The sequence below is a fragment of the Aedes albopictus genome, chromosome 1 (genome assembly GCF_035046485.1).
Source record: "Aedes albopictus strain Foshan chromosome 1, AalbF5, whole genome shotgun sequence".
Classification (NCBI taxonomy): domain Eukaryota; kingdom Metazoa; phylum Arthropoda; class Insecta; order Diptera; family Culicidae; genus Aedes; species Aedes albopictus.
The window spans coordinates 175,558,181-175,573,209 of NC_085136.1; the positions used below are offsets into that span (position 1 = coordinate 175,558,181).

The 15,029-nt window shown below is 47.8% G+C and overlaps 1 protein-coding gene across 1 annotated transcript in view; it reads left to right on the plus strand.

Annotated features, from left to right (window-relative positions):
• Window positions 1–10,918: 10,918 nt before the first annotated feature.
• LOC134289907 (uncharacterized) overlaps window positions 10,919–15,029 on the plus strand; it is a 36,939-nt gene continuing 32,828 nt past the window's right edge. The window contains exon 1 of the mRNA XM_062856629.1: window positions 10,919–11,222. Coding sequence (XP_062712613.1) covers window positions 10,919–11,222 — 304 coding nt within the window. The remainder of the gene's footprint in view (window positions 11,223–15,029) is intronic.

Below are 15,029 nucleotides of genomic sequence, written 5' to 3' on the forward strand. Positions count from 1 at the left end.
TCCTCAGCTGAAACGTTGTTTCGTGTTTGCTAGCAACAAATACACTAGCTACAATCGACTTTCATACGCTCGATATGTTGACCGAGTTCAGAGGAATCTTCGACTACACCCAAAACGCTTTTGGTCTTTTGTAAAGTCTAAGCGCAAGGAAGATGGACTACCGACGGCTATGCACTTTGGAGAATCTTCGGTAGATACTGCTTCTGGAAAGTGTAACCTTTTTGCGCATCACTTCAAGTCTGCATTCTCGAGCGCCGATGTCACGCCTGCACTAATCGCTAAGGCCATCCTTGATACTCCATCGGATGTAATCGATTTTGGTATTTTCGATGTCACTGAAGAACACGTTCTTAATGCAATTCGGAAGCTGAAGTATTCTACGTCACCTGGACCTGATGGCATTCCGTCATCTTTGCTGAAAAGGTGTTCCGCTGCATTTTTAATGCCATTGACGAAGCTGTTCAATCACTCGCTACAACAAGGTACCTTTCCTACCAGTTGGAAAAACTCTTCTCTTTCACCTGTGTTTAAGAAAGGCGACAAGCGTGACATAGCTAACTACAGAGGGATAACATCATTAGCTGCCTGCTCGAAAATATTTGAGATTATTGTGAAAAACGTACTGTTTGAATGCTGCAAGAACTACATATCCACGGCTCAACATGGATTTTTCCCTAAGCGATCAGTGTCTACCAATCTTGTCGAGTTTACGTCACTATGCATTCGGTCGATGGATGCTGGAAAGCAAGTGGACGTGATATACACGGATTTCAAATCAGCGTTTGATCGTGTGAATCATAGGATTCTCCTCAATAAGCTTGCTAAATTGGGAGTATCCGCAGGCTTCGTTAGATGGTTCGACTCGTATTTATCTGGTCGATCTATGAAAGTGCGCATTGGTTCGACCCAATCGGAATCAATTCCTATTCCCTCTGGAGTGCCACAGGGAAGCAATCTTGGACCACTTTTATTTTCGCTGTTTATCAACGACGTAGCGTTTGTACTACCCCGCGGTGAAAGAGTGTTCTATGCCGATGACGTAAAGTTTTTCATCGTGGTCACCAGTATTGCAGATTGCTTGGCACTTCAGGCAACGTTAAACTCTTTTGAATGCTGGAGCAGGCGAAATGGATTGGAACTCTGCGTGGGAAAATGCAATGCAATTTCTTTTTGCCGAAAACGGAATCCTATCCTCTTTCAATACTCTTTGCAAGGTGAAAAGTTGGAGCGGAAGAGCGAGATTAAGGATCTTGGAGTGATACTGGATACAGAGATGACGTTCAGGCCGCACTATGATGATGTACTTACTAGAGCAAACAAACAGCTGGGCTTCATTTTTAAAATTGCTGATGGATTTCGAGATCCTTTGTGTCTAAAGTCTCTGTACAGCGCTTTAGTTCGCTCTATTTTGGAAACGGCAGCAGTTGTTTGGTGCCCGTATAACCGGAATTGGATAGATCGTTTTGAAGCTCTACAACAGAAATTCGTGAGATTAGCTCTTCGGGGCCTACCCTGGCGGGACGCTGTGCATCTTCCTCCGTATGAGCATCGGTGCATGCTATTGGGGTTGGATACTTTGGAGAAAAGGAGATCGTCTATGCAATCCAGCTTTATTGGGAAGCTATTGAATGGCGAGATTGATGCTCCAGCCTTACTCTCTGAACTTCGTATTTACGATCCTGAACGGCCACTACGACGACGCAACTTTCTCCATTTGGATTCTCGCAATAGCCGATATGGACAACATGATCCTCTTAGGTATATGGTAGTGAATTTTAATAATGTTTTTGATGATTTTGATTTCCGTTAACGTATTTTGTAAAACTTAGATTTGTTATTTTTAACCCTCTAATACCCAAATTTTTGATTTTGATCTAAATACCATTTTTTGTCATCTAAAATCGATTTAAACATGTTTTGGAAGATGATTCTTTTTAATTCTCGATTTCGTGAATTTCAGTTTTTGATTTTTCCTATTTTTATTTTTGAACATCCCCACAGTTTTATATTTTTCCTGGAAGCCTATTTGGGATACGGATTTTTTGAGATGAAAACATTTTGAGATTTTATGGTTATTGTTAAAATATTTTTATTTTAAATTTTTTTCATAGAAAATTTAATTTTCCGTGTAATTTTAAAGAAAATAATTTTAGAGTATATTCAATTCCCTTAAACCAAAAAACTAGGATGGAATGATTTGGGAAAAAATATAAATATGTTATTTGTAGCGATTCTATACAAAATAAACAATGACTTTTAGAAGGTGACTAAAACATCAATTTTTCAATGATTTTTAAAAAATGTAAATATTCTTTAAAATACACCAAAAACCATTTTGAGATATACAAAACAGTCTTAAATATCAGCCAAAAATATTAAAAAATTGATTTTCCACGAAACAAAAATTACAAAAATGCTCAAACTATACCCCGTCTAAAGGCGGGGTTGGGTATTAGAGGGTTAAAATGTGAGTATTAGTTCTTAGTTTTAATTTTGTATTTTTAATGTGTAATATGTTAAGATGTGGGTTTTTATGCCTAAAAAGGCTTTTCCCAACCACACTTCATTAAGACTCCAGAGGTCAGATGAAGGAATACAATACAATAAATTAAAACCCTCGAGCAAGCGGAGTGAACTCAAATATTCACCAAAATTCCCAGATCATCGTAAAAATCAACAAATATTCACAAATACTTCAAGAACCCTCGAGCAAGCTCATTGAACTCGAATATTCACCAAAATTCCCAGCTCATCATAAAAATTAACAAATATTCACAAATACTTCAACAAACTCTCGAGCAAGCTGATTGAAACCAAATATTCACCAGAATTCCCAGGTCATCATGAAAATCAAGAAATATTCACAAATGCTTCAACAAAATCTCGAGCCAGCTCATTGAACTCAAATATTCACCAGAATTTCCAGGTCATCATAAAAATCAACAAAAATACACTAATATTTCAAGAATTTTCGTGCAAGGTCATTGAACTCACACATGCACCAGAGTTCCACGTTTTATCAACGATTACAGACCATGAGAGCTTTCGAGCAGTCGTGATTTTTATTCCTGGTTCAATGAAATATGGTTTATGAGAATGGCTAATTTGTTACGTGTTGAGTATTACTCAGATCGGATGTAGCGCTGAATGCAAGCTCTTACATTTTATTATATTTATTCATACGAACTTCAAACTGCTCATAAATAATTTCATTGAATACAAACATTCGAGCAATTTGCTCGAACAGCATGAAATTATTTCCTAATCAACTGTTACTGTTTTAGCAGCTACCAAACGCACCCGCTTTACCGTGCTTCATTGTTCTCTCCTCTCGAAACAAGCTGGCTGAGCATTGTATGTACCGATCGATGCAATTGTTTCCCCGCTTGACTCCTGAGCGGTGCTGTGTTATCAAGGCAGCCCAAAAACGAGTTTATTTTTAGTCAATACGCACCCGTTCAAACGTCAAATCCGTTATGTCGTGTATTGGTCTTATGCGATTTTTTTCTTTCCTTTTGCTCTGTGCTGTGGTTTGCAGGAGAGTAAAGATAAAATAGATATTATGCTTTTGGTCGAAATACAAAGTGACCGAACGCGCGAAAACTGATTTTTAACCTACTTAGAAATGTCGCAACTCAATTTGGATTAGTGCATATTGTTGCTTAATGATGCGCAACAGAAAAAGTAGATTCAAATTTACTTCGCAGCTGCAACTTCGCATGTGCTTCTAGCGATGACTTCGATTTGGTGGTGCGACGATAATATCAATGTGCACGGATCATCGTATTCATGGTTGCCAATGATCATGTTTCTGCCACTTGGCAAAATGTACAACAATTATGATTTTATTTTGTGTGATATTATATAGTTTTGATGAAGCTGCTATGAATTATCAGACAACAAAGATTGTTGGTACTAACATTGCTTATTATACAAAACTGACAATAATTTAACCGTAGTGTGGCCAGCAAAAAAAAAACACCCGTAGAAGGCCGGCAGGGTACCCGGGTACCCACGCAATGGAAATGATCATATCTCAGCGATTTTTCCACAGATTTTAAAAGTTTTTGCCTCATTCAACTCAGAAACTCATTATCTATCGAGATCGTATTTGGTTAGACCGGTCCGATCACCATAGGTACCGGAAAATCCGGATTTCCGGATCCGTGTTTTTATACAATAGAATATACGGGATTTTCGGTAGGTTAGTAGCAATTTCGGTACCAAGCATCGTAAAATTGCTTTGGCATATTGTATCTGACCGGCAGGGAATCATAAAACGTGTTGACTTTGAAACTGTGATTTCGGAACACGCTTCCCGTGAGGCCATGGTTGACCATAAACACTTTAAGGTATCCTAGCCTTAACAATGTGGGTTTCAATATGGTATAAGGACATGCTCCCAAAAATATGGATTTTCCGAAAACCACGGTGATTAGATCGGTCTAACCAAATATTTTCCCGATAGATGATGAGTTTCTGAATTGAATGAGCTAAAAATTTCCAAAATCGATGAAAAATTGACGGAGATATGATCATTTCAATTTCGTGGGTACCCGGGTACCCTGCCGGCCTTCCACGTAATAAAAAAATGCAGGAGCCCCTCCCCCTGTCCCTCCTCACTTTAAAATTTGGTCAACCCCAGTAATAGATGTATATTCACGAGTTCTAAGATCTAACAGAGTTCCAACATCCTAGTCTCAATTACCATTAAAATATCGAGATTTGAAATTGAAAAAGGTACCCGGGTACCCTGCCGGCCACATAAGTGTTAATCGTGAGTAATTCCATACTAACTATCCTTGCTCTGATATTTTCACTACTTTTCATTACTAGAAAGCAGCTTATTTTTCTTATTTTTTCTTTACCTATCGTATGTACACTGGATCACGGCCTGCTTCTCAGCTTACTGTTTTATGAGCCCTTCCACAGTTATTATTACAATTATTTTCTTCAGAATGTATGTTATTCGAATATGTCGAATGCATCTATTCACTTGCTTGAATAATTATACAAAACTTACATATAAATGTTATAAGAAAACCTGATTACCAAGAGCCAAATGAAGAAGTTGTGATACTGATTCATGTCGTAGCATTTTAGGGATTTCCCCCCACACAATCTTGGCCACCCTACCACACTTGATCAGGTGGGAAAGTTTTCCTCTCTGAGAGAACTACAACGTGCTTTCAAAACGACAACACGTGACAATATCAATTTTTTAACGGACGAGCTTGACCTCAGACCTTAATGCCTGGGCGATTGAGTGGGGCAGCCGCCTCACCAACCCAAGAGGGCGTGTTCTGCTAGAAGCGCTAGCAAAGCTCGACGTGGACTTGGCCAACGTAGGAAGCACCAGCACCTACCGAAGGGATGGTCAAGAATCAGTAATCGACATCACCTTCTGTAGTCCCGTGCTGGCGCGAAACATGAACTGGAGAGTTTGCGACGGATACACTCACAGCGACCACCAAGAGGTCCGGTATAGTATTGGATCACGGCCAGGGAGTACACTAATTGGCAGTCAACCTCGCGATCGAATGTGGAAGACGAAGCAGTTCAACAAGGAGCTGTTCGTCGAAGCTCTCAGAAGAGAAGATCCGGGGTCGAATCTAAGGCCGGAGGAGCTAACGGCAGCGCTGGTGCGTGCGTGCGACACAACCATGCCTAGAAAGTTCGAGCCGAACCATAGACGTCGTCCGGCATACTGGTGGAATGAAGCGCTTCGGGACCTCCGGAAAGCCTGCCTCAAAGCCAGGAGACGAATGCAAAGAGCTAGAACCGACGGTGAGAGAGAAGAACGTAGAGTAGTGCTGCGAGCCGCAAAAGCTGCTCTGAAGGAGGAGATCAAGCGGAGCAAGAAAACAAGCTTTAAGGAGTTGTGCCGGGATGCTGATGCAAACCCATGGGGAGATGCATACAGAGTGGCGATGGATAAAATCAGAGGCCCAGAGAAGCTGCAAGTTATCGTCGAAGGGTTGTTCCCTCAACACGAGCCTACGATATGGCCACCGACTCCATACGGCCATACAGGCGAGGAGAGAGTGAGTATCACCAACGACGAGCTGATAGCAGTGGCCAAGAAAATGAAAGCGAAGAAAGCGCCCGGCCCGGATGGTATCCCCAACATAGCGTTGAGAACAGCTGTCGAGGCCAACCCAGATATGTTCCGGACATCTCTGCAGATCTGCCTAGATGAGGGTTGTTTCCCGTCTCAGTGGAAAAGGCAAAAACTGGTACTGCTACCGAAACCAGGCAAGCCCCCCGGTGAACCAGGTTCATTCCGGCCGATATGCTTGCTGGATACGCTCGGCAAGCTGCTAGAAGGAGTCATCCTCAATAGGCTGACAACTTTCACGGAAGGAGAGCATGGTCTGTCGGGGATGCAATTCGGATTCCGAAGTGGGAAGTCAACGATAGATGCTATCCAGGCGGTTGTTGCTACAGCCGACAAAGCAAGGACGACAAAACGACGGGGTAACCGCTTCTGTGCCGTCGTCACGATCGATGTGAAGAATGCATTTAACAGCGCAAGCTGGGAAGCCATCGCTACAGCGCTGCACGAGATGAAGATTCCGGACTACCTCTGCAGGATGCTCAGTAGCTACTTCGAAAACCGGACTCTGTGCTACCATACTAGTGCAGAGCAAAAGAACTTCACGATAAGTGCAGGCGTCCCACAGGGGTCTATCCTAGGTCCGACGTTTTGGAACGCAATGTACAACGGGGTGCTGACACTGCAGCTACCGACAGGCGTCAAAATCGTCGGATTCGCGGACGATATCACGTTGGTGGTAGTTGGCGAGTCCCTAGAAGCAGTGGAGATACTTGCTACGGAGGCGGTAGATGCTGTTGAGAACTGGATGCAGAGGAAGAAACTATCCATAGCCCACCAGAAAACGGAGCTGGTGCTGATCAGCAACTGCAAGGTGGTGCAGAAGGCTGCAATCATAGTCGGAGAACATGTCATAGACTCCAAGTGGGAATTGAAGCATCCCGGCGTTATGATCGACGACCGGTTAAATTTCAATAGCCACGTCGATTATGCCTGCGGAAAAGCAGCAAAGGCGATCACAGCATTGTCGAGGATCATGCCGAACAACTCGGCAATCAGCAGTAGCAAGAGGCGGTTACTAGCTAGCGTGTCCACATCGATCCTAAGGTACGCTGGTCCGGCTTGGGCGACCGCAACAAAAACTAGGAGGAATCGCGTTCAGCTCTGCAGCACGCACAGACTGATGGCCATGAGAGTGGCGAGCGCCTATCGCACGATATCATCGGATGCGGTGTGCGTGATAGCCGGAATGGTCCCTATCGTCTTCGTTCTGTAAGAGGACAAAGAGTGCTACGAGGCCAGGGGTGCTAGAGGAGCTCGGAAGGCAGCGCGAGTCGTCACGATGGCGAAGTGGCAACACGAGTGGAATACCACAGCGAAGGGAAGGTGGACCCACCGGCTTATTCCAAATCTGACGAAATGGGTGAACAGAGCTCACGGAGAAGTCAATTTCCATTTGACGCAGTTCTTGTCAGGTCATGGCTGCTTTAAGAAATACCTGCATTGGTTCGGACACGCAGGGTCGCCGTTCTGCCCCGAGTGCGGAGATGTAGAGGAATCACCGGAACACGTCCTTTTCGAGTGTCCCCGCTTTGCTGTGGAGCGCAGTGAGATGGCAGCAATCTGCGGTGCTGGTCTAAGTGCCGACAACATCGTGGCCAGAATGTGCCACGATGAAGCCTGTTGGAACGCGGTGAACTCCGCGGTAACGAAGATGATGTCATTTCTCCAGCGGAAGTGGCGAGAGCTGCAAATGAACGATAGAAGAAACAATCCCTTACCCCCGTAGTAGTTCCGTCCGCGTGTGGTAGATCCGCCGTCTGGGACTACCGGTGTCGTGAGCAATTAAGGTGTGGAGCTTACTGGCTCTCGGTCGGTATTCGGGAGAACTTCCTACATCGGGGAACTCTCTGTCGGAGTAGGATAGATCCACTACCGGGGAGTATCCGAGTAGTGCGCGTGAAGTCATTGTGCTCAATGGCACACGGGCGGTAACGGGAGAACGTCTTTCGCCGGGGACTTCTCTGTCGGAGTAATACAGATCCACCACCGGGGACTGTCAGAGTAGAGCGATCGGGAAGAAGCACCGGAGCATGGTCGTCAGGGCGCCTGTGAACCGGAAGCCGTCTCCAACCGGAATCGCAGGACCAACCTTGGCATCTGCCCGGGAAGTCGGTAGCGGGAGAAGTTTCAGTGTCGGGAAACTCTTCGGCGGGTAGGGTATATCCACCGTCGGGGACTATCCGAGTCGTGCGCGGAAACCTCGAGTGCTGATTGGCACTCGGGCGGCACCAGGAGGGCAACGTTCTCGGAGCAAATTAGTAGGAGCCGATGAACTCAGCATGGCTTTAGAATAACACATTTGATGAAAGTGGTACTAACATAGAGTTTACCGCTCAATGGCGGCACATTAAGCAAACAACAAGCTAACCGGAGCCGAAAGGCTAAGAACGATTAGAATAACAAATTTGAAAAATAGCATGTATGTCGCTTAGTGGCGATACTGGAATATTAACAGCATACTAACGAAGCGGTGCGCATAGCATGAAGAAGACTAGAATAACAAATTGGTGATGGTGCACAAGGCACATAACGCCTCCCCTCCGAAGAAATACTGCATGGTGGTACCGGAGGGGAATTTAAGGTGGAGGTGAACTAGGAGAGTGTTTTCAGTGGGTAGGCGCACATTCGAATCCCACACAGCGTCTTAAGAAGATTTTTGGACTCCTAGAATAAAAAATAAAAAAAATAATAAAATAAAACACACACACACACACACACACACACACATACACACACACACACACACACACACACACACACACACACACACACACACACACACACACACACACACACACACACACACACACACACACACACACACACACACACACACACACACACACACACACACACACACACACACACACACACACACACACACACACACACACACAGCACCGGAGTGTGTTAACGTGGAGGAGTCACCGGAACATGTCGTTTTCGAATGCCCCAGGTTCGAAGAAATTCGCGTCTTGCTGGGCGGAGTGACAGTCGACAACATTGTCGAAGAGATGTGTCGCGATGAAAACACGTGGAACGCTGTCGACAGAGCAGTAACGAGGATGCTGTCCGCGCTGCAGAGGAAGTGGCGCGAAGACCAGAGAGCGGCGGAACGCGATCCGGGTAGGCATGATCCACCGCCGGGGACATGACTGAGTCGTCCGTAACGTGGCACCGGTTTTTGGTCGTCGGAGCGCCGGTGAACCGGAAGTCCACCACCAACCGGAATCGCCGGACCGACTTCGGCACCTTACTGGTCGGGATAGAAACATCGGTATCGGGAGAACTTCCACCGCCGGGGTTTTTCTCCGTCGGAGTAGGCTAGGGCCACCGCCGGGGACTAGACCGAGTCTATCGCGAAGAAGCACCGGAACTTGGTCGTCGGGGCGCCTGTGAACCGGAAGCCAGTCTCCAACCGGAATCGCAGGAGAGACCTCGGCACCTGTCTGGGAAGAAACGGTTTCGGAAGATGTTCCACTGCCGGGGAACTCTTTGTCGGCGTAGGGTAGATCCACCGTCGGGGACTACACGAGTCGTGCGCGGAAAGCTGGAGTGCTTAATGGCGCAACGGCGGCACGGGGAGGACACCGTTCGGAGCAAGTTAGTAGGATCCGAATGCCTTGCGTGGTATTAGAATAACAAATTGTGTGTATATGTTGTACCTATGTGTCGCTGAATGGCGATGTTAGGTACTAACATTAGAACGTGTAGAATAACAAATTTGAAACTAAGCATGTTGTCCGCTTAATGGCGAGCCAACACCAACCGGAGTAAGCAAAATACGAGACGTGTATGAGTATAGATTAGGAGCGACAAAAAGTGCATGAGCACAGTAGCAGAAGAGCGCATGAGCGCATTGCCCCCCCTGAAGCAGTCGCATATCAGTGGTACCAGGGGGATCGAGGCATCAAGGTGTAGCAGAGTTTTTCCAATCGGTTTTCTCTGCTGGGGAGGTTGGGAGGAAAAAAAAAAAAAACACAGCACCGGAGCTTGGTCGTCGGGGCGCCTGTGAACCGGAAGCCAGTCTCCAACCGGAATCGCAGGACCGACCTTGGCACCAGCCTGGGAAGTATCGGTAACGGAAGAAGTTTCAGTGTCGGGGAACTCTTCGTCGGATAGGGTAGATCCACCGTCGGTGACTATCCGAGTCGTGTGCGAAAAGCTGGACGAAAAAGTGGAGTGGCACCGAAAGAGCACTGTTCGGAGCAAGTTAGCAGCATCTAGAATAACAAATTTGGTGTATGTTTGTACCAACTGTGTCGCTGAATGGCGATAGGTTAGGTACGAACACAAATGATTAGAATAACAAATTAAAAAGCGAAGAAATGTGCATGAGCACAGAAGAAGGAGAGCGCATGAGCGCATTGCCCCCCTGAAGCAGTCGCGTCAGTGGTACCGGGGGGATCGAGGCAAGTAGCAGAGTTTTTCCAATCGGTTTTCTCTGCTGAGGGTGGTAGGGAGGCAAAAAAACACACACACACACACACACACACACACACACACACACACACACACACACACACACACACACACACACACACACACAGTGGATGGCGCACCGTTGAAAGCCAGCGAGTTAAGAAGAAAAAGCGAAAGGAAAAAATAGAAAGGAAGACGGAACCGGAAAAGAAAGAGAAACTCCGGCCATCTAGGAGGAAAAGCAGAGGTGATGCCCTCATTGTCGAAGCGAGCGACAAGACAACGTACGCAGCGCTTCTCAGGAAGGTGAGGGAGGATCCGGACCTTAAGGAGTTGGGCGAGAACGTGGTTAAGACACGGCGCACGCAGAAAGGCGAGATGATCTTCGAGCTAAAGAAAGATCCAGCTGTTAAGAGCCTGGATTACCGGGAACTCATCGCGAAATCCCTGGGCAGCGATGCAAATGTCAGGGCTCTTTCACAGGAGGCGGTGATCGAGTGCAGGGATCTGGATGCGGTCACGACAGAAGAGGAACTGAGATTTGCCCTAACCGAGCAGTGTAAGCTGGATGTTCCGGTGCAAATTCGGTTAAGGAAAGCGTTTGGAGGCACCCAGACGGCGGCGATTCGCTTACCGGTTGACGCTGCAAACAAGCTGGTGGAGATCGGCAAGATAAAAGTCGGTTGGGCGGTGGGCACTCTGAGAGTCATTCCTCGAGTTGCTAAACAGATGGAGAGATGCTTCCGGTGTATAGAGTTTGGTCACCAGGCGAGAAGCTGCAAGGGCCCTGACAGGTCCACATTGTGCTGGAGATGCGGCGGAAGTGGTCACGTTGCTCGTGATTGCACGAAGCAACCGAGGTGTATGTTCTGCAAACCGGAGGACGGAAACGATCATTCGACGGGTGGCTTCAAATGCCCGATGTACAAGAAGGCGAAGGCAGGTCAACAATGACAATGATGGAGATAACGCAAGTGAATCTCAATCATTGCGATGCAGCACAGCAACTGTTGTGGCAGTCGACAACGGAAACCAAGTGCGACGTCGCAATAATTGCAGAGCCGTACCGAGTTCCTATCGATAATGGTAACTGGGTGGCGGATAAAGCAAGGATAGCGGCAATCCAAGTTACAGGCGGGTTTCCCATTCAAGAAGTAGTGGTTAACGATCATGAAGGTTTTGTTATCGCCAAGATCAACGGTGTCTTTGTGTGCAGCTGCTATGCGCCCCCAAGGTGGACCCCTGAGCAATACAATCGGATGTTGGATCTACTAACTGATAAGTTGATAGGACGTGCGCCGGTTGTTATCGGCGGGGACTTCAACGCTTGGGCGGTGGAGTGGGGAAGTAGGCTGACCAACGCAAGGGGTTACTGTCTGCTGGACGCCTGAATGTTAAAGTGTGCAATGAAGGCTCTGTGAGTACATTCCGTAAGGACGGACGAGAATCCATTATTGATGTGACGTTCTGCAGCCCGTCGCTGATGAACAACATGAACTGGGGAGTAAGCGAAGAATACACGCACAGTGACCATCAGTCCATCCACTACAGCGTCGGTCGGCGGATCTCCGCTCTGCCGAGCACCCGGAGGACCTGCGAAAGGAAGTGGAAAACGAAGCAGTTCGACAAGGAGCTTTTTGTCGAGGCACTTCGGACAGACAGCGATACTCCCGCTATGACCGCTGTGGAACTAACGGAAGCAGTAGCGAGGGCATGTGATGTTACTATGCCCAGGAAACTCGAACCGAATAACCACCGGCGTCCAGCATACTGGTGGAATGAAACGCTCAGCACCCTACGTGCTGCCTGCCTTAAAGCTAGAAGACGATTTCAAAGAGCAAGATCCGAAGCGAGCAGAGAGAAACGCAAGGTGATTTTCCGCGAGGCCAGGACCGCCTTCAAGCGGGAGATTGCTCTGAGCAAGGCCAATTGCTTCAAGGAGCTGTGCAGAGAAGCAGACGCCAATCCCTGGGGACAAGCTTATCGCGCCGTGATGGCGAAGATCAAGGGCCCAGCTACACCAGCTGAAATGTGCGCTGAAAAGCTGGAGGTAATTGTGAACGGCCTCTTTCCGAATCACGGTTTAACCACATGGCCACCTACGCCGTACGTCGACGGGGTGGAAGTAGCTGCCGGCGCAAACCGGGTGTCTAACGAGGAACTCTTTACAATAGCCAAAGGACTAAAAGTGAAGAAAGCCCCTGGTCCAGATGGTATCCCCAACATGGCATTGAAAGCGGCGATCGAAGCGTTCCCGGACATGTTCAGGATAGCAACTTCCCAGACATTTGGAAGATCCAGAAGCTGGTGTTGCTGCCAAAGCCTGGCAAGCCGCCAGGAGACCCAGCATCGTATCGACCGATATGCTTGCTGGATACGCTTGGCAAACTCCTGGAGAAAATCATCCTGAACAGGCTGATAAAGTGTACGGAAAGCGAGAGCGGACTGTCTAATAGGCAGTTCGGGTTTCGGAAAGGGAAGTCGACTGTGGATGCAATCCGGACAGTCATTGCGAATGCGGAGAAAGCCTCAAAGCAGAAGAGAAGAGGTAATCGTTACTGCGCCGTGGTAGCTATAGACGTGAAGAACGCATTCAATAGCGCCAGCTGGGAAGCCATCGCCACTGCACTACACAACATGAGGGTCCCTGACTATCTGTGCAAGGTTCTGAAAAGCTACTTCCAGAATCGTGTCTTGGTCTACGAGACAAACCAGGGTCAGAGATCGGTTAGAGTCACGGCGGGTGTGCCACAAGGCTCCATACTCGGCCCAACGTTGTGGAATATTATGTATGACGGAGTGTTAAGACTTGAACTACCCGGAGGAGTCGAGATCGTCGGTTTCGCGGATGACGTCGTCCTTTCGATAACCGGTGAGACCCTGGAAGAAGTAGAGATGCTGACGGCGGAGACGATCGGTTCCATCGAGGCCTGGATGAGTCAAGTAAAGCTGCGGTTGGCTCACCATAAGACAGAGGTAGTGCTAGTCAGCAACTGTAAAGCAGTTCAACGGTCCGAAATTAACGTCGGCGGACATGTTATCCCGTCAAAGCGTGCGTTAAAACACCTGGGCGTGATGGTGGACGACCGATTGAATTTCAATTGCCACGTCGACTATGCCTGTGAGAAGGCAGCGAAAGCTGTTAATGCTGTATCCAGGATTATGCCGAACATCGGTGGACCGAGCAGCAGCAGCAGACGTCTTCTGGCGGGAGTATCCTCTTCGATACTTAGATACGGAGTTCCGGCCTGGGCTACAGCGCTGAAACTGAAGCGGAATCGAACAAAACTTTCGAGCACGTTTCGGCTCATGGCTATTCGTGTGGCGAGCGCCTCCAGGACGATATCGTCGGAAGCAGTCTGCATTATCGCCGGGATGGTCCCCATACACATCACCCTGGCAGAGGATGTAGAGTGTTACCGGAGAAGAGGCACTGCAAACGTGAGGAAGACAATCAGAGCGGACTCGTTGGCTAAGTGGCAGCAAGAGTGGAATGACGCGGAGAAGGGTAGATGGACCTACCGGCTTATCCCAGATGTCCAGAAAACACGGAGATGTTAACTTCTACCTAACACAGTTCTTGTCAGGTCATGGATGCTTCAGACAGTATTTGTTTAGATTCGGCCATGCAGAGTCCCCATTCTGTCCGACATGCCCAAACAACGAGGAGACACCGGAGCACGTGATATTCGACTGTCCGCGATTTGAAGAAGTACGTGGTGACATGCTAGCGAGCGCTGCTGGAAATCTGAGTCCCAACAACGTAGTAGAGAGAATGTGTCAGGACGAAACCGTATGGAATGCGGTGAACAGAGCGGTCACGCGGATCATGTCAGCTCTCCAGCGGAGATGGCGCGAAGATCAAAGAGTATCGGGTCGCGATCGGAGTAGGCTTGATCCACCGCCGGGGACTTGACCGAGTCGTTCGTTGCGTAGTACCGGTTATAGGTCGTCGGGGCGCCGGTGAACCGGAAGTCTACCACCAACCGGAATCGCCGGGCCGACTTCGGCACCTTACTGGTCGGGTTGAAAACATCGGTGTCGAGAGAACTTCCACCGTCGGGGTCTTTCTCTGTCGGAGTAGGCTAGGTCCGTCCACCGCCGGGGACTAGACCGAGTAGACCGCGACAAAGCACCGGAGCTTGGTCGTCAGGGCGCCTGTGAACCGGAAGCCAGTCTCCAACCGGAATCTCAGAACCGACCTTGGCACCAGCCTGGGAAGTATCGGTAACGGAAGAAGTTTCAGTGTCGGGGAACTCTTCGTCGGATAGGGTAGATCCACCGTCGGGGACTATCCGAGTCGTGCGCGAAAAGCCGGAGTGCTAAATGGCACACGGATAGCATTAGAATAACAAATTTGGTGTATGTTTGTACCAACTGTGTCGCTGAATGGCGATAGGTTAGGTACGAATACTAAAAAGATTAGAATAACAAATTTAGAAGCGACAAAATGTGCATGAGCACAGAAGAAGAAGAGCGCATGAGCGCA